We start from the raw sequence: 27,476 nt of genomic DNA, 5'->3' as shown, positions 1-27,476 counted from the left end.
AACCCTTTCAAAGTTTTAAATCACTATTTTCATTTAAATAAATCTGTGGCTTCAGTAGACTCTAAAAAGCTTCCCAGTAAGCACACCATCTGCTCAATCCTGATTTGTTACAAGATGGTTCCTTTGTAGATGGCAGCCTATTGCTTTATCCAAACAGTCATTTGTCCTGTCAATCATAGTTCAATCATGCAACAGTTTTTAAATCCAGTATCCATTGACGGTACCTTCTGTGAGTGTTACGATTACTGTTCACATGTCCTCTCCCTGTACATCCTGGTGTTGGACACTTTAATACATTTTCATGCATGGCCAAAACTAATTAAAGAAGAAAAAAATTAGATTAAAAAAATCAGTAACTGATAATGAATTAGGGAATAAAGAAATAAGTCAACCAAGGGTACTAACCACAGGAAAACAACATAACTTCATTAAAAGCATCATTTTAAATCACATTGGTTGGCTGGATTATTAAAAACTAAAAGCACTTTAAAACAATTACTGCCCATAAAAGACAGTAGTAGGTTGTAGTTTATATTCTAAATCTCTAACTAAGAATATGATTTATATTGCATTGGGTAACATCTTTAATTTCTACTGCTTTTGATTCTGAAATTGTTGCCCAAACAGGTTTTCTATCTTGCCCAAAGAATCTTAATAATTATTACTTGCAATATTTTTTTCATGTTTTCCTGAACTTTCATATATCAGTGGAAATTCTTGATATAGACATCCTCAAGCCTTCTCAGAGATGATTTAGATTGGCTGCAATGTCTTTTGTCAGTTTTCATTGTTTTTACCTGAGACAATCTGATATTGAATATTATAAGTATTCATATAACGCCAACATATTAAGCAGCTCGTCACAAAGTTCATAGTCATGTTACTAGCTGTCCATCAAAATGACTCACAATCTAATGTCAGTAATATGTCTTTAATAAAGTCTAAAGTCAATTTTTGTGGGGAAGCTAATCAACCTAACTGTATGCTTTTGGAGGAAACTAGAGTACCCAGAAGACATCCGCACAAACAAGAGGAGGATCTGCAAACTCCATGCAGATAGTATCCTGAGATTCAAACCTGGAACCTAGCGCTGCAAAGGGCAGAGTGCTAACCTCTAAGCCACCATGGAAGATGTCTGCAGAATGTCCCAGGTTTCTGTCTTAAGCCCGGCAAGGGAGCGCCAAGCGGCAACATCTTCTCCTCTCTTCTTCCACGTTCTTCTTCGTATGTCACGCAATTACGCACTGCGCAGGCAAGAAATTGGGTGACGTAGATTGGGAAAAAACTATTGATGAAAGGGCTCCTTCTGCTCAAGCCCAAGCATCTAAGGCATGAAGGAGCAGCCAAGACCCGAGTGGTGCTGCACCCTTTTTTTTTTTTCTTAAAAGGTTGTGGCACTTTTATGTCTACCCTTTTATATAAAGTAAAAATTCTTAGTTGAGGTATGCTTTAAATGCAAACACCTTGGGATGCATCCAAGCCTTTAAATCAATATCTCAGTATGTCCTCAAGCCTCCATGAATCCCAAGCTCAGGCCATACAAAGGACCTTGACTTCGACTTAAATTGGATTGAGACTTTTTATTCCTGGTGCTAAAGACATGTCAGCATTCAACTGTCAAACGCCAGAACTTCTTCTTCCCACTAATGTGCTGGCCAACTAAATGTTAAGCTAAATAAACACACATGTGGCCTCATCTTTATAAGATAACATAATTCAGCTAATTTAAATTTTAAGTATTTCTTTTTACTTCATACACTGTTTGTCTCATTGTATTTGATGCTATGTGGTATGGATTTTTTATTAACTACTTTGTAATCAATTTTTATGAATGTAATTTCATTCCAGATGATGAGGCAGCTTTACAGTGGCATTTAATTGGGTAATATATTAAATAATTTTCTATGATGACACAGTTTCTGCTATCATAAATACTGATAAATAAGCTGTAAATTCTATGAAAGAAATAAATTACTGCCCAGCACAGCAGATGGATAAACAAAGATTTGAAATACTCATTTTTCGTGAAAGAATACTGCTTTGGGCTTCATCCAGGTTAAGCTCGTAGTCACATGATCTCTAAATAAGAGAAGAATACACCAATCTAAACTTTGATCCCACCCCTCCACAGCTATCACATGCTCGAGAGCTAAAGATTCTGGTTAGGGGAGCGGACTTTTTTTTTTAAAAAAAGGTATTTCAGTCCATCTAATTATAAATCTATTCCAACAAGACTGGTAACATAGCTATAGCTATGACATTTTAATGTAGGTATACAGATACCAAATGCCTAAAGGTATACAAGTAGTATATATTTAGGTTATACACTGACCGTTTATATCTCTTAAATATTTTCATAGCAAAATTTCTGCACCTGGATCCCTGTGGAGGATTGTTTTAATGTAGAGCAAACTGTGAATTTGCCCAGACATCCCATTTTATTCAAGTGCCCAGTTGGCAGGGAAGTAAGAAACTTTAATGCTGTGCTTTTGGAGGCCCCACTTCATATTTGCACAGAGCCCCATTTTGCCTAAAACCATCCGTGTTCTTAAAACTTCCCACATGCCCTTGCCCTGACCTTTATCAGAGAGTTTTCATTTTAAAAAGGATGAGCTATACTGATGAACTATACTGTTTTGTCAACCCAGGTCAAAGAACCCGGTCGTTCAATGGGCAAACACTAATAGAGTATGAAAGAAATATATAAAATTGGAGGTATATTTAGGCCAGTAATTTGCATTTATCTGTAAATACATATTTTGGGTGGACTGATCTCTCAAAACAACAAGTAACAAGCAACAGAAATTATGTGTATGGTAAATATGATTAATTATTAATCAGAAATACTGACTTTCTAAAGGCACTCGAACTTTATGAGGGCACCCTGATAAACTACGATGATGTGGATAGAGTCCAGTCACATGACCCGTGCCATCACAGCCTGGAATAGGGCATTTGGTTTCGCGTTTATCAGAGCGTGGAGAACCTACAAAAAGAATAAAAAATATGCTTGTAAGATTTGATTTTAACATCACAAACTCAAAATTGATTTGTTTTTTTGTTTAGGATATCCACACCAAGTATATAGAAAGTTCATAGACACGGTGAAACCATGTTTCCATCCTCCAGGTTGGAGTGGTATACTGCCAGCTCTATGCTCTCCTTTTTATACTATCTATTTATAGATTATCGTCATACATTTATAGAGAAGATATTTTACATGCCTTTTTTTTGAATATTAACCTGCACTACATAATTCTCCTAATTCCCCATCCTCTATGACCTCCTGGAAGGACCTCATCAGTTTGTCATTGTATTTATATAGGGCTATTTAAGCTAGTAGGCAACATTTTGCCAAAGTCAAGTGTGTGTTGAAAGGGTGGACCTTGGTATTGTCTATAAATACAATGCCTCCCTGAGTTTCTGTGTGATTGTCAGTTGTTCATATGTTTGTGCTGGTATATCTTTAAGGTTTGTTCTTTATTTTTTTGTGCTAAGTGTGTGTTGTTAATTTTTTGGGCGATTTAAGAAGAATCGTCAGAAAAACTAAACAAATTAAACTAAAAAAACAGCTTAGAAATACCTGAACTATGTTGATATTGACAGTAAGAAACTGTGGTGTTTACCATTCGCAGGTGCGTACTAATATACAAATACTTGCAATGGGGCAATTCAAGGCAAAAACACTTGTGTAATACTTTTAAAAATGTTTGCTTACATTTGAGATCTGGCAGTCTATCAACATCTGCTTTTCCTTCTAAAACAGCTTAGTATTCAGTACCTCTGCTGTGACCTTTAAAGACAGGGTTCTCCACAATGCCTATAGTTACATAGATAACTGGAGGATTGTTTTATAATGCATGTTTTCTATGTGTTCTAAAGTCTTGAGCCAGTGTAGTTGAGACACAGCTGCACAATATTGTTAATGATGTATTAAACATAAATCTTAAGTTTTATCTATTATATATTGGAATGGTCAATATGAGCAACTCTTATACATATATTTTACATCAGGGTGCAGATATTGACTGTTCACCACCATAGGCACTTGAGGGGATCCCATGCAGATCCCAAGAACATCTTTAAAAAAAGAGCCAAAATTCCCGGCACATCCACTATACCCTGTTAGGATGGGCCGAGTAGTAAGTTCACTTGCACTCATTTTCACATTTGAACTTCTGAAAAACAGTAAAAAATGCATGAATTACAAAAGCTGCTCATAGTAACCAGCCAACCAAATGTATAGGAAGACCAATGATGTTTACATTTGATATGTTATCAGCAACACTTTTTTTCTCCAATGTTCAAACACTGCACCTTATTGGTTCTCTTACTTTTGTTGCAATATATTTGTCGCCCTGCTACATCAATAACTTTTGTCTGTCTTCTTTCTCTTGCTAGATGCTCCAGGAGAAACATGTCCAGTTCTTTGTAAGTGCTGTGAAACATGTGGCCTTGTTCTGCTTCTATAGTTATTGCTTGCTCAAGCAGACTCAAGTTTCCTTTTGTTTTATCCAGATCCACAGACTCTTCTGTAATGACTGAGAGGCATTTATCATCGTCGTCACTCTTGGTGATCTGCTGGTGGCTGGCATTGTCAGAGTCTAATAAATTTATTGATGAGTTACTTTCAGTTTCTGCTGGTTTCTCATCTTTAATGCTCATTTCACTCTTGAGCCTAATGACTTGACTGAATGCGTCCCTTACATAGTTCTTTGCATTGAGCTCTGGGTAACTGGAAGAACTGTCCCACCCATTTTCAGATATGTCAGTGCTGCCATTATTTTCATCTGGTGAAAATGGTGGTGGGTCATTTTGCTCGGATGACTGCATGCCATAACTTTCTTCATTACTTTCTCTATTAGTTTTAGCTGATTGAATAACACTCCCTGTATGGTTGTCTGCCACTGTCTCTTTCACTGTTCTACCCAGCAATGATGGGTCAGTGATATGATTTTGATAACAAGTTTTTGTCTCGGCTGTATGGGTAGTCACACCAGTGGACTGCAAAATTATTGTACCTATACAAAACACAAGGCATGCATTAAAATTCACTCCAAAATTTGTAATAAACAGATATATACAAGTTTGAGATATACTTATAAAAAGGTTTTTTTTTATTGATGTCTGTGTCTAAGGATTAACAATATACTAATGGTCTGAGAGAAATAGAATTCTGACTTAACTCTCCTGTAAGTTCTACTTCCTTGGCTATCATTATGTTCCTGCATTTTTTCCAGCCACCAGCTTAACACAAATTTGTAGAAATTGACTGACTAAAAAAAGTACTAAAAAAAGGAGCAAGCATGGAAGGCAGACAAGGAAAAAAACAGCATGAATACAAGCAACTAACTTTTCCAGAAGGATATAAAATGCCATACCTTCTCACATTTATTCGCATTATACCTTAATATTCTTATTCATTTTCATCTTCCCAATGAAATTGGCTGGAACATATTAGCAGATTCTATAACCTATGGAATCATTAAGAGGGGGTGCTGAGAAGTTCCTGGCCTTGCCCCCTTCCAGATGAAATAGAAAAATGAGTGTGGGGGCATATGACAGCCTAATATCTTAGTTTGTAACTGTGTAAATATCAGTTTTTTGCACTTCTTAAAACTGTTCTTTAGTGAAAAGCTGTGATGGCAAAGGAACAAGCAAGTTTCACGTAGTTGGAGTTACGGGCCGTCACAAAGTTTTTGTTTCTCCAGGGAAAGTCAGCAAAGGACAATCACACTGATATATCACAAACACTGGAAGAGAATGGTCCTTCCTACAGCACTGTCAAAACCTAGATATCTCATTTCAAGACTGGGCATTTCACCGTTGAAGATGAGCCCCGCAGTGGGCACCCCCAACCTCAACTGACCTGGCAACCTGCGATGCTGTCTATAGGCTGATTATTGAGCACCGGCAAATATCCGCAAAAAAGATAGCCCAGATACTTGACATCTCACTGGAGCGTGTTGGGTTTGTTATCACCACTATCCTAGACATGCACAAGCTTTCAGCGAAGTGGGTGCCAAAATGTTTAAACAGTGATCAGAAGAAGGAACAAGTTGAAGCACCCAAAGCCGTTTTTGCACATTTTGAAGCTGCACAGGACTTTTTGGCTAGGTTAGTGACTGAGGATGAAACCTGGCTCTACATCTATGATCCTGAAACCAAGGAACAGTCAAATGAATGGCGCCACAGCAGGTCCCCGGGGCCAAGGAAGTTTGGAACCCAGAAATCAGCCAAAAATGTCATGGCGTCGGTTTTCTGGGACAAAGACGGTATTCTGTTGACTACCTACCACAGGGCTCTAGTATCACCGGACAGTATTATGCTAACCTCCTGGACCAGCTGAAGGAGGCAATTAGGACCAAACGCCGTGGAAAGTTGACCAAAGAGATACTTTATTTTGCAGGACAATGCACCTGCGCACACGTCCAACGTTGTGGCTGCCAAATTAAACACCCTGGGTTTCCAATTGGTCCACCATCCCCCCTACTCACCTGACCTGGTCCCTTCAGACTATTATCTGTTCCCGAATTGGAAGCAACACCTGAAGAGGCAACGCTTTAAAGACATTTCTGACATCAAAGATGCTGCTGAGAGCTGGTTTGCGCCCCAACCAAAGTATTTTTTTTGAACGGTCTAGAAAAGCTGCAACTAGGCTGTACCAAGTGCATCAGTCTCAGGAGGGAATATGTTGAATAAATGTATTATTTCATAACTCTGGCTCTCTTGTTTCTGGGCAAAGCCATGAACTTCTCAGCAAGCCCCCCCCCCCCCCGTACATCACCCAACTGTTTATTTTTTGTGTGTGCTTGTTTTATTTTGTTAAAATGGTCAGAATGCATTTATTAGTATAGTGCTATGTTGGATGGAAGTACATTAGATTACCAATATCACAATAGACATTGATTATCAAAAATTCTAACAAATCTACATGAATTGTCTATTACGGTGGGTCAATATCCCACTTCATTTTAAATTACCTAAATATATTCTAGGTGTATAAAGAAAGGAGTGCAAAACTTTAGGGCCTTTCAGACCCGCTTTATCAAACTATATGGCTGACAGCACCTGGCACACATTTGCATGTTGCTGCAGTCACAGTACAGATCTTCCAGCAACAGCTTCAGTGCAGATCTAATGAGGCAAAAGGGACATGTTGCTTTCAGGGACCACACCAAAATCTGCTGTGTGTAGTGTGCATTAAAAAAAAGGGTCCCAACTTTCCTAGATTCACCTAAAGAATGGTATGGCTTACGATGGGTCTGAAATGGTCCTTACAGTTTGTTTTCTTTAAAAAGCAGACATAGCCTGGATAGAAAAGCTTCATGCAGGAAAACAGTCTTGTCTTTGCAGACACTCCCCTGGCTGGGTCAGAGCTTGAGCTCTTTAATTAGTAAAGGGTATGTCAGAGAAATCTACAAAGAGCATATGTTGCACTCCGCAGCTGCTAGCAGGAGACAGAACTTCTTTCTCAGGTTGTAATAGTTTTAGAAGCAAAACAAACTGTAAGACTTTGCAAACCTTTTGTTTAGATGCACCTGGAATGTATTTAGCATTGAGCATGGAAGGTTCAATTGGGATTTAAATCTTAGGGCACTTACCTATGACAAACGACAATCACAAAAGCCCCTATGTTTGAATTACAAGCGTAGAACTTTTGTGATTTTCTACTTAAAAACAATATTGTAAAGTTGTAAAAAAAAGTTTACTTTTTTTAATGCAATTTTATTTTCTGATGAAAACCTCTCCTTGAAAACCAAGTCCCATGAAACAGCTCTGCTTGTAAAGTGGCTGCGGAGGAAAATAGCACTAAATAAACAACCTAAAATCCCATCGTTTACTGCAGAGTCTTTCATACAGCCGTGCTATTTCATAGACCTTTGTTTTTATTAGATTTCTGCTAAAGTTCTACAGCCAGGAAACTTTAATAAATATCTCTATCTGTGTTAATTATCATGTTTCTGTCAAAATGACAATATGAACTGGAAAAAATGGAGAAAAGCAGCAGGTTTTAGCAACCCGGATGAGAGGGTATAATGATAGCAGACAATACCGCTTTTATGCTCCACTGCAATCCTTATAAACAGCTCTGCAGACAAGGGCACTCACGAAAAAAGTCTACATTATGTATCTTTCTTGTAATTATCCCCCTAAAATCAACAGTGGACTGCCAGGATCAAGTAAATATTGTCATAGTAACTAAAAGCATTTTTGGAAGAAGTCACAACACTAGCCCTTTTAATAACTTTGATTATAGATGGCGTTCTTTTGTTTGGATCTATTCACTCTAAACCGAAAAAAAAAAAAAATTTAACATTTTGCATCCTAGAAAATAGACTGCATAAAGAGCCACATATCATTCAGCACAATGGCCTATCATCTCTCGATTTCACATCCAACAAACTCCAGTTTTAAATAATAAATTAAACATAGTCTAAAATGCAAATGAAGTTTTTCTCAATAACACTGCAAGCTATTGAGAGATGGTGTAAAGGGTTATGATAATTTTAAAGTATTATGAACTGGAGAAAACAAATAAAAAGCATTTTCTGTGAATATGCTCAATTCATTGAACTATTCTCTCAATCCACTTAACTACCCACATGTGTACAATAATGATTTATAGACATTATGCCTAATTATGCATATTTGGGCTGTGTTAAAGTGCCTAACAAAAGCTCTGGAAAGCAACAATTACCTCTGTTGCTTAGTTACATAGTTTAAAATATTCCTATTAAGTGCAGATTACAGGGGGTAGATATGCACATGTGCGGCCCAATGCATTTCACTTTTCTGTTGCCAAACTGTTAGCATTTTGGGACGTTTCCAACTTACCTAATGTTCGGTTCAACTGTTTGTTATGTGTTAAAAGAAAAAATATTTATTAATTATATTTAAAAGAATAGGATTCATACAGTGACTGATGATTTGAATTTTGCAAAGAGCAGTTTTACCCAAACCTTGCAGTTCTCACTTTTAAAGGCTTCCTGCTGTGTTCCAACCCTTGTAAGCTGAATACAGAATTTGGCATGCAGATAAAATAAGGGATAACAAGTAGGGCCATTTTTTTTTTTGCTTCCTCATTTCTCTTCTGTTAGAAAATTGTGGCTTACTATTAGACTTGACTCTATTTTTATAATTAAACACTTAGCTTCCCACATCAGAAATAGATTTTTTTTCATATTAAAATAATTATTGGAAAACACAGTTTGACACATATACATAATTTATAATTTCAATACTTTGCTGACATAATATGGTTTCATAGAATTACATTTTAATTTAATTGCTAATGCAAAGCGTATTTGGAGAATGGAGTGGAGCAGGGTATATAAATGTCTGCTCATACCATTCTCATTTAGTAGTGGACCAATAATAGACTTACTGGAAACAGGGTAAGTGAGTTCCCTACAATACCAAAGCTACATTATAAATTTACATAAAAAGGTTAACCGACCCTTCAGGTGTGATAAGTAGCCCACTTCAATACCTCAGTTAAGGACCTTTGATAACTAAGGCTACATACATTTGTCCAATAATTGCACTTGTTTATTGCACTGATTATCATTAACAACAGTACAACAAACAAGTGTTTTACAGAGGGTGCTGTTCTATAGAGAGTGAGAGGAAGGGACCCCACCCCACATAAGAAGACAATCATGGTTTTGGTCTTTCGGTCGTTAGTGACCTGGCATGGCAGATTAATAAACAAGGTTAAGGGGCAGCTTTACACATGCTAGATTTTCCCAATACATGGTGATTCATGATTTAACATGTGTGTATATAGTCTTACAATGCTTCACTTATCAGTCTAAGATCTGGGAAAGGAGAAATCTTTAAGCATGTTGAAAAATAGTTTGAGCTGATTATTGAAAATAATATAAATAATAAATGTGACATCAATGGTCCAGTCCCCAAGCCTCAGCACTGTTACATCAAGTACTCTATATGTTTCTCTATGCATGGAAATATCAGGTATTTTCTTCACTAATGGTGTGTTAATATAATGGAAAAATAAAATTGTGATGCTTGGGAACTGTGGTAGGAAATATGTTTCCTCCATGGGCAAAACACAGGTTTGCCATAAATAAACTAAATGATACAATGAAAATGTTTAAAAAAAGGCTCCATGGAAAAAAAGTTAATACTTTCTTCCCCCACTGCCACTTACTTAACTTGGCAAGAATCAATATGTTTTGGAAAGTATCCCATTCAAAAGATAATATTTCTGGTAAATCACCTTTATACCTTTCATCTGTATTTTATTATTATGTATACCATTTTAAACACATACCAATCATTTTACATGGCACACATATATCCACACATTGCTGTCTACCTACCTGTAGTAGTACAGCATCTCTTCTTCATGAATTTAAAGCTCACATACTCAGACTTATCCTCACTGTCTTCTTCAAGTTCTTCACTAGGGTTATAGTGCTGGGGTTTCATCAACAATGACTTTCTTTTGTTGATTGGAGCTGTGGAACCCTGTTCTTGAAATTTTCTCTTCTTTGACATAGTGCAATTGTAAGCACTAGAACGGGAAAATTAAGATATTGATAAATCCGACTGATTTAAATTTTGAGGATTACAAAGTTCATTATAATTATCATATTTATACTGTGTAAATTCAACATTTGGATTTTGACTGTACAGAAGTCTATTTCTGCCTGCAGCAAATGCATTATAAATAAAGCAAATTTGAAAATCAAATACTCGGTTCTAAATAAGAACATGTTAATCCATGATGTTCAACATTGAGCCAAGAAAACACAGGATAAGGAAATGTTTTCTCTAGCTAATCTTGATGCCTGACAAACACAGAACATACAGCTACTAGTTTACTTTTTTTAAAAATATTTATTATATTATAAATAAAAAAAAAAAAAACCACAACTTAGATAAAGACCACACTTTAATGCCACTTTGATCATAGTGTACTAGTTCCACACTGGTTTAACAAATGTACAAATAATACAATGTTCCCTGATAATTTTTTTATTATTTTATATGGTTTACTATGCCTGATTACTGATGGATGAACCTGCTCAGTACTTTGATATCGCTGAGCCTGAACTTAACATTCTACCCCACTGATGACTATGGAAAAAAAATCAACCTTTTTTAGAGCTAAAAGGCTCTATGGTCAAATAAGGCATGCGAGCCATGGTAATGTTAAAAAAAAAAAAAAAAAAACAAATTGCCAGGGAAAAAGTTTTTGATGTGGCTTAGCAGAAAACATTAAAAATACTAAAAATCCTTTAAATAATTTTTTTGGGGAATGACCTAAAGCTGCACATGTTTTTTTTCACAGAGGATGGGGGGTTTGCTCATTGGTCATCCAGCTAGCATGCATGGATAAGGGTCTAGTAAAAGTATTTAGAGGGGTAAATGTTGCTTTCCATGGGGTAACTTTTCAATTTAAAAAAGACAGTATCTACAAAAAGTAGAAAAAATGATGTGGGGTCCCTATTACCAAGATGGTATTCCATGCATACATGCATACAGCTTTGACTGCCCTGCTTTACCTTTCTTCAATAATAGGGGGGGTCCTAATATTGTTAGGCCTCTTCCAAAAATTTAATCCCCCCAAAAGGGGTTTGGGGAATGCTTGTCATTAAATCTAGAGGCAAACTACAGCCATTGTTTCAGTGTGTATTACTTTCTACTAAACATGGTTTAGGCTGCCGATAAAAGAAGAAAACACTTGGTGTTAGGGCTGCAGTCCATTGCTGTGAGAACCTAAAGCTCCATTGTAAGAGATAAAGGAGATCTCTAAAGAATTAGGAGATTCTGAATTACTGTTGGCAGGTTCACTTTTGTAGATCACTTTATCTGCTACTGAGATGACTACTGCAGTGCTTAGGTGCTAAGAAAGAAACAGTACATTTCTTTTACTGTTCTGTATAGTGGGACCTATGTTGGGACTAGCAGTGGTCGACTAGTTACTGCAGGCCTAACAATCCTGTGTGACCGTTGCAACTAAGTTTCAAAGTTTGTTTATCTGTGAGGGGGCAGTGTGTTCCCAAATTTAGGTAACATGTTTGAAATTTCTGTCACTATTGTTCATTTCCCCTACAAAGAACTGTTAATAAAAGTATTCATGCTTTTCTCATGATCACTGCCCTTTAAATTAATACACCGTTCCTGAGACATTTTGTTGTCTTCCCGTGGCATATTTGTGCATTTGGCTGCAGTAGTGACTCTTCTGAGTGCATAAAAAACACCTAAAACCACATATTTTCTTCCCAATTGACTTCATGGTGTTCATTTTTGGCATGAAGAAGAACATTGAGATGTGTTTGGCTGGATAGGTCTAAAATAGAAAATAAAAACCTGTTCGAACAACACAAATCACATTGTGCAGTGATGTAAATCGGTGTCAATCACAATGGGCACTGAACGGTACTGTTAACCAATCCTAATTCTGTCAATGAAAACCTGCCTGTCTGGTCTTCCCCTCCTATATTATAGCAGTAAAAACAACTTTAATAGCCAGCTATAATCTGTGGTTCTGGAAAAGCATCATACATTTTCTTAAAGCAATGTTTAGGACTTGCTAAAACTATTTCCTGAGGGAGCCTATTCCACATTTTCACAGACCTTACTGTGAAGAATCCCTTACTTATGCGGAGAGTAGGCTTCTTTTCCTCCAGATGCAAAGAAGGCACCCTTGTCCCTGTAATGACCTTAAAGTGAATAATTGGGTAGAGAGTTCTCTATATGGACCAATTATATATTTATATGGGGTTATCATATCCCTCCCTAAAATGTCTCTTCTCAAGGGTGAATAGATTCAGTTCAGCTAATCTCTCCTCACAGCTGAGTTCCTCCATTGCTCTTTTTAGTTTAGTTGTGCTTCTCTGTACTCTCTTCATTTCCACAACATTCTTTTTGTGAACTGGTGCCCAAAACTGAACTGCGTATTTCAGAAAAGGTCTGACCAATGCTTTGTATGTATATATATATTTATATATATACACACATGTATATATGCACACATATATATATATATTTTTTTTTTTTGTATATACATATATAATTATATACTTCAAAAATTATATATATATATATATATATATATATATATATATATTTATATTTATATATATAATTGTAATTACTATAGTTAATATAATAAAAATAAATAAATAAATATATATATAATTATTGTAGTATATCATTTTATATGTATCTAAATATACATATAAATATATAAATATATAATATATAAAATACTTTTAACACTAAATCCTCCTTTACTTTATTTTATTTTTTTTATTTAATTGAATATCTGAATTTGAATATCAAATCTAAAGGATCGTATCAATAAATGATTATGAAATGTCCAATTGCAAAAAAAAAAAACAAACAGCCGATTTTGACAGACTGCGCAAGTGCTAATTGCAAGCGAATTTCTATCACCTGTGCACCTAAATTTGAGCATATATAAGGGTGTTGTTTAACTTGCTTTTTTTGTGTTGTTTTGTGTGTTATCCTAATTAATCTTTGTTGCTGCATTTGATACTTTGCTTACCCTTTAGCACAATAGCTGCTTTTTTTAACTTTGAATGTTTCAATGTCCATTTTGCAAATTTAAAGTCAATGTTAATGCTATGTTATTGTGTTTTTGGCCATATTGTTTGATTGCAAAATTCTGCCTTTATTACCACCTTGAAATGTTTGTCCTGCATAAATATTTTCTAATCCAGTTTTCCATCCTTGATAGGTCAAAATTGCATATACGTTTGGTAAGTATTTTTTGAATGCAATATTTGTTGGGCCATTTTTTTAACTATTTTGGCTTTACATGGAAGTGTGGGTTTACATGTGTTTTGTTTGTTCTTTTTGTCATGAACATTTAGTGATGTGTGTTTTTTTTTTTGTTTTTTTTATATTTTAATGTGACCTTTTAGCAAATGTTTCTTTTGAATAAAGTTAATTGTAAAAAGTTGTTGTTTGTTTTTTGGGGGTTTGTTGTTATGTGATCTCCTTTCCAATCTCCCAGGACACACAGTTTAAAAAGTCAATTGTTGTTGTTTTTAAGCTGTTCCTTTCTCTAAATTGTTTGAAAGGGTAAAAACAGCACAATTGTCTAGTTAAAACTCACTTGTTTGATGCGCATAGTTGTGTGCCAAACTTCAGGCGCGTGTAGCTCATAGTTGTGTGCCACGGTGGACCCGCTATGTGCGCCTGAACTGTGTTTTATCAGTTGAAAAATGCACAGCACTTCTGCAAAGTCCTCATTCAGGTAACTTTGTATTTTTTGGTATATATTGCTTGTTTTACTTCATATGCACTCATGTATGTATAGACATGAGTGCACATAAATCAAAACATGTAAGTATGCATGTAGATGTGTGTACATATACATAGAAAAGAGAAATTACAAGAAGAAATAGGCAAAGAGTGCATTTTGGACCATATTGCTTCACATTGAAAAGATTGCCTATTTTTTTCCTATGATTTCTGATATCATGGGCTTGGCTACAAGCAACATTGATGGAGGATATTGCTTCCGGTTAAAAGAAGGAATCCACCTTTATGTGCTTCCACTACCAAGCTGAGGTGAGTAAGTCAATATATATAGTGGGCCAAGATCTAAAATGCCAATCAAATCTGCAAAAACACCCTGAAGGGATGGAAAAGCAAGAAAATGTTTGGCACAAAGTGGATTTTGCCCTGGACCTGGCAACCTGGACCTCCTTCCATTACCATCAGGTGTGTTAGAATGAGTATGCAACTCAGCAAGACAGCAAGTGGAAGTGTGTTTGTATACAATGGTGCTAAGATCAGGCAGCACAGCACAATGACAACAAACCTATAACACAACTACAAATGAACAGAGGAGTTGTGTGGCGGCAAATCAACATGAGTGCAAATGACAGACTATTAAAATAAACAAAAAAGAAATAAAAACCATGACACTTTATTCAGAAAAGGGCTATGTACATTATACATTCTAATACCAATATGTGACAATGGGACAAAGGCAACGAGGGGGGTCAAGTAGCACTTTGGAGTGGAAACCATGCAGACTTTGGACTCAATACTTGTGAAAAAAATGACAAAACATTGCTGAAGAATTTCTACACAACAGAAACTGGCATTACAAACCAGGCACAAAAACATTGCAGCAACAGATGAAACTAAAAATCATGAGGATTATAGAAAATCACATCAATGCATACCATCAAAGCAAACTTACCTAATTAATCCCCCTTCCACAAACCAGTCCAGTTAAAATAGTACTAATGAAAATGAATATGTATTTCTTTACATTTAAATGTATTTGGACATACACACACAAGTAAAATCACTAAATCTTCCTTAATACATGCATTATAACATGTTTGCCTTTAATCCTTTATCAAAATATTTGATTTCTCTAAAGCCGAACTAGAATGAAATATTAACCACTTTCCTATAGCTTAGTGCTTAGGAACTGCACAACAATACACAAATTCAAGACATTTACTAAACTTATCACAGTAAAATATTATTTTGAGAAGCAGATTGGATGATGGAAACTCATCCTATAGATCTCCTGGCAATTTCCAAGCACACATATTTTTTTTATTTAAGTAACATGACAAAACTGCTATCTTTATGGCTTAATACCCTAATGATTGTTTTTACATGATAAATACCCATGTTGGTAATACCCATCAGTTAATCCCCCGTTTGGTAGCTATGGAATCCAAATCCACTGAGAACATCATGTCTGCAAATCCTTAAGGACTAGGTCAGACATTTCCAATGGGTCTCCCATAAAACAAATTTATACTTGTTAAATTTGTGCCATTTGTTGTAAAAAAATATTTTTTTCATCTTGTATTTGAAAATTGCGCATTTGCTAAAAGGTAATGCATAAATGTATAAATACAGAATTGTGGTAATGCAGAAAAGCCTACTGTGAAACATAAATGCACATAAAACACAACATACAACAAACTAAAAAATTTCTAATAAAAAGTCAGTGCCTATCAAGGTATACATTCACTAAAACAAAACTTGTGTTCTGTTTTGTTAGAACATCTTTGCAGTAATAGATTACAAGAGGTTTTGTATGTAGTTGTACACACTAACTGCCAAATCATGTTTTTCTGCTTTAAAAAAAATAAAGGGACAACAATTGTACTATAGTAGTATATTCACCCTCTATGGGGTGTCTACAAACCCTTCTATGGAAATGGGGAGTGAGGGTGTCTGCAATAGAAAGGCATATGGGAAAATTTTTTAATTTAGCACAAACACTTCACTGATAATTTTCGGATTATTTACACAGCAACCCTTTTGTTGAGCAAACCATGCCAATGGTTAACCTTAGAGAGTAGCCGGCAACCTGCCTTTCCTTTGCAGCTGGAGGCTAAACTGTAACTGAGTTAATAACAAAAACATGAAGGAGTATTCCTGTGTGTTTTATGTTTGCTTTGACACTGGAAAACATAGTGATCACAAAGTATATAGTGTACCTGCAAATTTAATTTTGTTTGCCAAACCTGTTGCAACTTGGTGTCATTATAGTTAATAGTACATTGAATACCACTTTAAGCCTGGCAATGGCTTTTCATAAGAACCATTTAAAATAACTTTCTTTTCTTAAGTTCGTATTAGGAGAAAAGTTTCTTTTATTAGGTTCTTAAGTTTTAAAAATGTGTAAACATATACACTAAATCATGAGAACAATCAGAAGTAATCTCGTTAGGAATAATTATCATGTAAATTTGTTTTTTATGTAAATGCTGACCCAGTATTTCCATATTTTGTCTGCCCCATTCCAACATTTATTTTACAGTATGCATGCAAAAGGTTAAATAATCTAGCAGTATTCTATATGTATGTGTCAGCTGCCTCTCAAAGAAAGATACAATTCTGTGTTGGCATTTATACATTCATATAAAGTCCACATTGTACTTAACATGAAATCTGAAGTCTTTAAAACAAAACTTCAAAAACATTGAAATCTTCAGTTTATATGGCATCCATTATGCATCTCTCTATAAACCTAATAACAATCTAAGATGGATATCACACATCCTACTCCTCAAATTGCTTTAAGAAAATACAGTCTGTGTAAAACTGCACCTAAAGAGAGCAAGATATAAACTACACAAAATAAATACAACTCTACATTCATTAATAAATCATCGTTTTAAATGCAAGCAATGTAACCTCCTAGATTTGATTTGGGACCAGACTCCTGCTGTTTTCATGCAGTAGAAATCAACATGGACAGGAAGGTAAACAATTAACCAGTCATGCTGCAGTGCTCATGAGCTAACAAAAGATATGTAAAAGGGGAAGCATGCTACCGGTGAGCTCATCAGTCTGTTTTTTATGCTTTTACTGTCCAATTAGAAGCTTGGGCAGGGGCAAGACCTATAAATGTTCACTGCAAACATCAGGTCATTAGCCCTATCATACATAATTGTGATCTGTGGTTGGGATGTCGAAATCTCACAACTGGGAAAGAAATATACATTTTTGGTAGGTGAAACAACTCATTTATATGAAGCTCACACCTGTGTTTAGCTGTTTGGAGTTGAACATTATTAGTAGGTAGTACTGTTTACCAACTATCCTTGCAATGGTAAAGCAGTATATCAGGTCTCCTTTATCTTACATTGGTTTGAACTATGTGCATATAATTTGACCCTTTGCCATACCATACAATACATGGCAATATCAGGCACATGCTCCTATTTCTGTGATATTAAATTGGGATTATACTCAATATAATAGTATCCAATGGAGATCTACTTCAAATGTATATTTGTTAGTTTTCTTTTACCTGAGTTCTTGTGCTAATGAGTCTTCTTCCACTGTTGAATAAACAGAAATGAGAATAAGTAAAAAAACATGTCAAACACAGTGGTTTCTGTGATACTTATACATAAATGACTGCTTGAACACTCACTTGAAGAAAACAACCAGGGATTGCCATGAAAGTGCTTACTTATTAGCATTGCTAAAATCTCATATTTTAAAGCCTGCCATTTTTTTCTTTCTAGGACATGTGGTGAGAAAGCTTTGCTCTTGTTAGCATTAAAATGATCTGAGAAAGATGAAAGCTGGTGTTTATCAATACCTGCCCACACAAGGGTACACAACATATTGACAGAGCCAACAGGTGGTTTCAAAATTATTCATGTTGTTATAACAGCGACACTTGCGGAAACACACTCTGCGCAGATAATAAATGAGCAAGCCAGTTTCAGTTTAACCCCCGACTGCAACGCAATGTAAAGATAATTCACTATAACTCTAGCATGAAAGGCTTTGGGCACATAAGTATCATTAGCTTCCGTAATGCCGTAGTGCTTGAATTTACTATTTTTGTTTTCACACAAAAAGAGAAATGTCAATGATAACAAGCAAAATGGTAAGGCTTAGTTAAATAGTGACTTCAAGGCATTCCTATGCAAAGCCACAACTAGAACTTACTCTGGGGATAATTCAAGCTAGAGGAAAGGAATTATTTTAGCAGCCAACCAGACAGTCAGTTTTTATTTTTAAACCAGAATTAGACTGACAGATGAAATTTGATTGGGTGCAAAGAACAAAACCTCTACAAAGAAAAAAACCTCTCTCTTTCTCTCTCTCTCTCTCTCTCTCTCTCTCTCTCTACATTCCTTTTAATCTTCCTTTACCGCACCTCGGATTGCCAGAAAGAACCGATTGATTTTTCTAAAGTACTGTCTCTATTTAACATGCTTGGTTCAAGAGTGGCGATCAGCTGGGATGATCAAAAGTTTTATGAATGGTTGCCAATTCATGAATTGCCAATCATACCATTTACCAGAACTTCTACTAACATGGGCATACTAATAAAGGACCTCTGGAAATCTTTAACAGCGGGTAAGAATGAATTGAATGAACTTCAAGGAATGTTTGGTGAACCCAGAATTTGTTTTAATATTTTATTTTAGGTCAAGCAAATGAGAATAATTGCAAGAAAAAATATTTAATTTTTAGCATTTTTCAGTAATTGCAAATCTAATGTTTGAATGTTTCATATTCACTATATGGCCAAATGTTTGTAGACAGACACCTGACTGAAACCTCTCCATAACTAAAATACCTAAAATGTACGGCCAAGTGTATGGCTTAAAGTATGTGGACAGTTCCAGTGAACTCATAAATGTTAAAAAATACAAAAAAAATTGGACCTGATTTATTAAAGTTCTCCAAGGCTGGAGCGGAAACACTTTCATCAGCAAAGCTGGGTAATCCAGCAAACCTGGAATGGATCTAGTCCAGGATTCAAAACATTTGCTGGCAAATAGCAAATGACTTTGAAAAAATCCATTCCAGGTTTCCTGGATCATCCAGCTTCACTGATGAAAGTGTATCCTCTCCACAAGTCAAGCCCATTAAGCACTTCTCACACAAACAATAGTGGAAAAACAATCACTTATGGCTAAACAAAGAAAAACAAATATATGCAACGTGTCCACACACAATAAGCCAAATAAAACTGCACAAAACTTACAAACTAAGCTGAATATCATAAATATTATCTGCATAGGTGTGTCAAAAATATCCGAAAATTCATAATTTAGTATCTTTCTGAAGTGAAGTTGAGTTCCATTGTATATTCATGGGTAAGCATTCTCTGATCAATATTTAATACATTGGTTAAGGGTAAAGTTTTATGGCAAAAGAGAGACACTCTGTATGTCTTTACTGCCATGAAAAATGTTACTCTTCTTGTAATCAACTTTAATCTTAACTGACTGATGTTGTTGCTATAAACCACATTTACCACACTCTCAACCACTCCCATTCAACCTAACATACATGCAGCTGGGTTGTGGTGGGATTGTGGCACAGCACTACGTAAGGCTAAAAAAAGGGCCCCTAGAGCCTCCTCTGCACACCCGACATCATCAATGGCCGACCAATAAAAAAAATGAACATGAAGCATAGAATGGTGATATAGTGAACCCTTTTTTCACATCAAAGCAATAGAATAAAGGGACACTATTCAGCTTTTTTAGGACTGAATGAAAATAAAATAAACATAAGCTTACTTTACCACACTTTAAAAACTGAGCTCAATATTGTGTTATCTAATTTTGCAACATTTCATGCATCACTTACTCCAGCCTACTACCTCTCTTAAAGTAAATTACTACCGTATGAGATGGACTTTAAAAGAGAATTTCTATAACAGATGGGGGAGCAGTCACACAATGGAGCCAATTTATAACAGTGAGTGGGTACCACTTTTCACTCTAAACAACTCAGAATTACTATACACCAAAGCCTGAATTCATTCATTTTATAAAAAAAAAACATTGTGTAAAGCTTGTGGTGTCCTAGATTTAAATTTTGCTGGAGATGATTTGAGGGGGGACTGAACACATGACATTTCTCTGACTTGCTTATCCCTGACTTTTACTTAAATGGCGGTCCACATATTTTAGGACTCTTTATAAATGGAGCCCTAGGAGACAAATCAAAATATGTCACAGAATGCTGGCATTAAAATCGTGTATACACACTGCTTCTATAGTTGGTAGTTATGATTTTATACATAGTAAAATAGTGTGATTGTTTCTTATCTGAGGGTACCAAAATAAAGAAAAACATAATCTCTAGTTTAGCAAGTATTTAGTAAAGGTACCTCTAAAGGACCTTATTATGTATTTTAAAAAATAATACAGCGTATATTTAAAACCACTGCAACATACCTTTAATTTCTTTTGAGAGTATGCATAGATGTGTATCTTCTCCATCTACAGCCATCTAAAAAATAAATACAATATTTTTTTACTTTTATATGGTATTTCATACTTAATTCAAGGGTCAGTTCAATAAAAACTGGTATTCTAGTTTTTTTAGTAGACATTTTTTAGGGTCTCTGCTGGTGGGATCCCATCTGCTTTGGTTGTATTACAAAGGGGTTCCACTTTGCATATTGTGCTTTTTTGTTATAAAGAATGCAATAGGAAATGTTTAAAGGTGGCTGGGAACATCCAAAACCAATAGGAGGCCAGGGACTATGACAGATAGATGTCATTAATGGGAAAAGCAAGAAGTGAGAAGCCATGGCCAGACTCCTGTAACTAAAATATTAGTTTAGGGAGTGTTTACACTTTATTAATACCACCAATGTAGGAAAGGACATAATACCTTTCACAAATGTAATAATTGATATTAAAGATGATCAAAGTTGTGTGTGATAAACATTAGTATATTCGTTAAGCTTTGGTTACGATAAGTTAATTGAGTCTTGTATGGTAGATTGAATGAACTATTAAGTACAGACTACAGATTAATGTGTTTATTTGCTTTATGGTAATACACACCACTTTTTCTTACTTTGTTCCCACAATCTAAAACTCTTTACATATATCCATGTAGAAATCCTGCAGGGTCCCAGTCTTCTTTATTAGCTTTCAGACAACACTAGAAAACCCAACAGACTGGTGTCCCCAGCAATAATGGCTTTCAGACAATTTACAATTTTACATCTAAGACTATAGCTTTTAATTGACCACAATGCAGAACTATAAGTGATAAACATAGCTTCCATTAATCAGAAGTTGGATAAAAATAGTGTGATGAATTATAATAATATAATAACTAATAATATTAAAACAAAGTTCCACCTATTACTATATATAATTACTGTATAAATGAATGATACTTTAGTTTATAGACCATATTTTGTGTTGCTGCTGTAATCACTGTGATTTTGTGGTATAAATACAATACATTTTGTTACAAATACTATCATACAATGTAAATGAATACTAAAACAAGCAGCAGATACATTTTTAACACATTTCTTCTAACAGCCATGTAGAAGGACTCAAACGATGAATGCAATTTGTGATCTTGTCATTAACAAACCAACAAACACGGGGTATACTAGCAGACAGCGCAGCACAGATTTTAAGAAGGTCTTTTGTTTGTATTTTATGCTTTGTGCCTGTAAGTTGTGAGCACACTAAAGATGAACAACTGAGTGTCCTCTTTGTGGAAGCAATTGTAATGTGAAACATTATCTATTCTGTGCTGCTGAGTTGTGATTGAAGGCACTGACCTGCCATAGACTTATAATAGGGGAGCAGGTGTGGCAATGATGGACTTTAATTTCCTTTAATAAACCTTTTATGTGCCACACTTTTACTGCCATTCGACGCTCTCCAAGGTCCTGCACATAATAGGTTCATTACTTTTGATTACTATAGTCTATTGAGATAAACAACTCTAGAATGCTGTATATATTATGCACAGATATACTATTTATCTATTGTGTTTTTTATGGCAGGCAACTCCACAGACAAAATTAAAAGCAGTCTGTGCTTCAATTTAGGAAAGAATTACTACTTGATCAAACCTAAGTAAATGCCAAGAAATGATTTTATTGAAATATCTGCTTGTTTCATTGTTCTTCCACACTCTTTATGAACACACAATCCCATCCACAGTTGTTCCATATCTCATGAAGTTTAGCCATTGATACTCTTTATTTTTTTCTTCTTTTGCAAATGACCTGCAGTTAGGGACACGTATAAAAGATTGGCCATAAAGCATTTGCAATACCATGTAACCTTGTTTAATCATGGATTTCTTTTAATAAGAATTTACAATGTACTGCTCTTTCTCAAGCCTTAATAAATTTTTTTATTCATGCATTCAGGTTTTATTTAGCTCGAAACCACTGATCAAATGGATTGTAAATGTGCACATGTAGATTTGTATATTTTTATGGTAAAATATTATGTATTCTTACATTGTTCTCTGTATGGCCAAACATTCAACTTTAGATTTAGAGACCATGGGCATCTAAATCCAATCCCCTAGGGACATGATTTTATTATGATTTTATTATAAACAGAATCATTTTGTGACTCTTTGAAAACCGGATGTTATTAAATATACCACAGTCTGTTACAAAAAAAAAACATTAAAATGTCTACAGATCCTTGTCCTTGAGGAATGAAGTTGAACATGCCTAAAATAGACTGTTGACCCCAACAACTTACCATTTATTGTCTTTTCCATTGTCATATAGGCATAAAACCTTTTTTAGATATTGATAATCTAAAACAGTGTTTCTCAACCAGGGATTATAGAACCTTACGGTTTCTCAAAAGGTTGCTAGGGGTTCCACGAGCAAAAAGCAATTTGTGATTCTTAGGTCAGTTTGACAGATACAAATGGTTTTTTTGGCTATCTGTAAGGGTTGCAGCATTCCCAATGGCCAGTACAGTAGGAGGCATTTATCTTGCCAACCACCACATTAATGTACTGTAAGTTGTAAAAATAGTAAATACAGTAGGGGTTCCCTGAACACTTGAAAGTTTTTTCAAGGGGTTCCCCCATAATACAAATGTTTTTTCAAGGGGTTCCCCCATAATACAAATGTTGAGAAACACTGATCCTAAGTGTTGGGATCCCAAAACTTAGGTAAGCTGTACAGTGTACAATATTAAGAAGCAATCCATCTTAGTGTCCACTTTAGCAAAGAAGCTGATTCTGAATATAACAGCAGTATTGGTCTTTGATGTGGAGGACCCTAGTACAAAAGAGTTTTGCACTGTGCCTAGTTAACATTATAGAGGGATGAGGTCCATTCTTATTATTTCAGTGTGGTAGTGCACATGTTAATTCTTGTTGTGTTAATGCACACACCAGAAAGCACAAAAAACATATATGCACCATTTTGGGAGTAAACAGACTCACAACGCTTGTTAGTGCAGTTCATTCTGAATGGCACCCCGATGTGTCATCAGAATTCAGAATGAACAACACTGCATCATACCAATGAATAGAAACATGTGTTACAGTAATCTGTGTAAAAATGGGTGTTAAATGTATTGAAAATGTTGGTGTTACAGGGATGGTTAGTATGGCTGATGTTAGGGTTGCACCAATTTACCAGGCACATGATGATAGAAAAAGAGTTATAGAGTTTAATGGGTGTGGATTTAGGGAGGGCTAGTATGATTGTTGGGGGTTAAATATTTAAAGTAATTGGAAGTATAAGAAGATTAATTGTACAAGGGTTAGGGTTATAGAGAGAGTAAGTTATTGGGTTATAGGAAGAGTTATGGTGAATGTTATAGTTACAGGGAGAATGTGTGGAAGAAAATGGTACACTTTTCTTAAAGAAACAAACTAATTGTTCCCTTGCTATAAATAAGTGAAGGAAATTATGACATAAAGGGCTTGATTTATTAAAGCTCTCCAAGGCTGGAGAGGATACACTTTCATCAGTGATGCTGGGTGATCCAGTAAACCTGGAATGGATTTCTTCAAAGTAATTTGCTGATGGAAATGTATCCTCTCCAGACTTGGAGAGCTTTAATAAATCAGGCCCAAAGACGCTAATTGGCTTATGTGCAAAAAATAGATAATATATATAATTTGTCTGATGGACACATATAGTCTACCAGCAGTTGTCTACCAATATTTGCGAAAGTTCGAAATGTGAATTCGAAAGTTCACATTTTATGAAAATACAAAAAAGAGGGAGACTGAGAAATGTTGCATATCACAGATTTATCAGATATATATTAAATGTTTTAAAATCTCAAAGACTTATAACTTCACCTTTTGCCTGGTTTTAATTAAATGTTACATTAGTATACATTTGTTTATATAGGTAACAATTCAAATGTTTGTCAATATTAGTATATAAATCATAATCCTAGCTAATTTGTGAAAAAACATTTCATACTGTTCACTTGCCAGAAGGCTCATGTAATATTTATTACAAGTCAAGCTCATTATTAATGTCTTTGCTATTATTTAAACTTCATAGAAAGCAAGAGTAAGACATATCCAACCATGTATTTCTCATAAACAGTTCACTAACTCTTTGAAGTCTTTAAAAAAAAAAAAGTTACATCTTAATAATGACATTATGTGAGTTTCCATATGAAACTGATTTTAGCAATTGAGTTCTAGGTAGTAGAAAAGAAAATATGTCCCATCTGTTGAGGAAATTAAACCTTAACTTCAAAAGGTTTCAGACAGGACATTTTAACCAGATTCCTAATATTTCAACTGTATTCTAATAAGACTTTTAATGTATAGTCAACAGTGAATACATGGGCCATGGACAGCTTAAATGTGGACATTGTCTCTGAAGCCATATACACTGTGCAGCTTCCAAGCAAGTTTGCACAACTGGCAGAGCTGAATGTAAAACAAAACCATATGTTAATGTTCTTTTGCCAAACGACTTCAGCAAATAATTCTATTATTCCCCCAGGTAACAAATGTGTGCCAAGTATTTCTATTAGAGTTTATCACGAAGGCATTGGAGGGCAGAGAAACAAACGTGTCAATGGGGAGTCACAGATAAGCAAAGAGTTTGAAGGCAGTAGCACCACAATACATATATAGTTTAGAAACAATATATATATTTTTTTAAATGATAATATTAAAAGATCTAATCTTGGGATGAAAGTCAGTCACCTTTTACAGTACATAGGGACAGTATACTGGTGGTGTAGCACACATGTAATTCCCTCCCAACAGCTCGAATTAGTAATAATTAGGACTGGATTTCCATCACTGAAGCCTGTGAATGCACAACCTGCCCTGAAAGCATAGTTCCTCCAGTGCCAGTATTCTCATTTACACATAACATTTTCATGCATATATAATATTGGTGGAAATTTGTTAAAGCAAATGTGCAGCCAAGAAAAAACATGATAAAAATAAATAGCCTAATATTAGATACAATAGGACATATTGCTTTTGGTGCAATATTCACTTTCAGTTCAAAGATTTGCACAATTATATATTTTTTTTCAGGGACTAGCCCTCCCCAGCCTGATGGCCAGGTTGTCCTGAACCTGCTTTAGTCTGTGACTAGACAGAGAAAGGAGAGGCAGCACAATAAAGGGCGCATCTTTCTTTCAGTCTGTTGCCTCTTCTCATCTCATTGTGCTACTTTTTTCACATGTGGTCAGTATGGTCACTCCCCAGCTGCAAAAAATGTTTTCTGTCTGTCTAGCCAGTCTCTTTTTTCAATACCATCATACAATCTGGCTGATTAAAGAATCAGACTCTTTAGCTGAACTTGTATCTCTGGGAAATGTCAGCTCAGCCTACTGACCTCTGTCCGACTTCTGTCTGACCTTCCATGTGCTGTCTAATTACTTTTCCTCCTCATATATGGGAGACGCATATATGGAGCTGTGTTAGTTACATCTGTTCTGCCCCTTTAAACAATTTCCAGCTCAAGTACACCCAGTGCCTGCCTGATTCATATGTTTAATGGACAGACAATAGTGGGGATTTTATACAATGAAAAGTAGGCATATCATTATTTATTTTAAAAATTGAAGTAAAGAATGTGTCTTAACCAAAAATAAATTGAAGTAAAGAATGTGTCTTAACCAATTTTCAGCTTGTCTGGGACATTCTGATGAGATGTGTGTTGGGATGTTGGATGGCTGTAGTAAACATGGAATTAACTAGATTTTCCCTAAGAGCTAAAAAGATGGGCACATGAATACCAATTCAAATACTTGGACTTAGTACCACATCCCTACTGAAGAATACTAAAAAGTAAACCCCTACTGTTGGGCCATCATGAAAGAGAATCACCAAAGGAATCTGTCACAAAGTACTTACCATTTTGACTTATCTACCTTCTACCACGTTCTTAGAACTTTTATTCTCAATTTCACATCCTAAATGTATTACAATAATTACAACTTCTAATTTAAACCCACTCTTTTCCTATATATATATATATATATATATATATATATATATTTATATATTATTCATCATCCTATCATCTATTAGAAATTTATATTCATTGTGAGGGGTAAAAATTGTCACTTACAGAGCAAAATAAATATAACGGTGAAGAATTCATTGGTATATTCATCTGTATATTGAATCGTATGTACCTTTACAATGTTTCATATTTCTAATAAAAACAGTTTTTTAGTACAAAAAGATTTTCAGTGCCTTTAAAATCCCTAGGATTTTCTGTTTAAATATTTTAGATTTGTCTTAGATATTATGTACTTTTGAGTACCCAGTATGTGGGCCAACTTTTAGAGCTCTATTCATAAAGCAGGGAATCTGACGTTCCCATGTGGTAATCAATTACTGACATTAAAACACATGGACCTGGAAGATTCCCATTAGGGCAGGGCGTTCATTAACCATTTTTCCTTATATAAATTCCAATGTCTACTACCTTCCTGGGGAGGATCATCTTCCTTGGAACAATCCTCAACACAACTATTTCATGTTGGTATCCTCAAGCTATGTATTTCTTTAAAAGCCTTTATGTTTTAGGAAAAAAAAGGGTTTTCCATATAGTTCTTTACACACGATGTACATTTTACAGGCAGAAGTAACCCTTGAAACTGTCAGAAGCAGAAAAGCTTTTACTGCAATTTTCCTTATTTTCAATTAAGACATAAAGTAGAGACATAAGATAAACAGAAGAACATGTCCTTACTAAGATGCTAATA

General features: G+C 35.2%; 1 protein-coding gene across 5 annotated transcripts in view; it reads right to left on the bottom strand.

Moving 5' to 3' along the window:
• The window catches only part of ST18 (ST18 C2H2C-type zinc finger transcription factor), a 150,402-nt gene that overhangs the window by 52,152 nt on the left and 70,774 nt on the right, over positions 1-27,476 (bottom strand). For all 5 annotated transcript variants that reach the window (XM_072411217.1, XM_072411216.1, XM_072411219.1 and 2 more), the window contains exons 2-7: positions 20,706-20,760; positions 17,801-17,831; positions 10,347-10,540; positions 4,335-5,021; positions 2,852-2,986; positions 225-315 (exon numbers count right to left, since the gene is read on the bottom strand). In XM_072411217.1, coding sequence (XP_072267318.1) covers positions 225-315; positions 2,852-2,986; positions 4,335-5,021; positions 10,347-10,540; positions 17,801-17,831; positions 20,706-20,760 — 1,193 coding nt within the window. The remainder of the gene's footprint in view (positions 1-224; positions 316-2,851; positions 2,987-4,334; positions 5,022-10,346; positions 10,541-17,800; positions 17,832-20,705; positions 20,761-27,476) is intronic.

Source organism: Pyxicephalus adspersus, chromosome 5 (assembly GCF_032062135.1).
Source record: "Pyxicephalus adspersus chromosome 5, UCB_Pads_2.0, whole genome shotgun sequence".
NCBI classification, from domain to species: Eukaryota; Metazoa; Chordata; class Amphibia; order Anura; family Pyxicephalidae; genus Pyxicephalus; species Pyxicephalus adspersus.
Note: the sequence above shows the minus strand (reverse complement) of the source record. Positions and strands in the feature narration are given on the sequence as shown.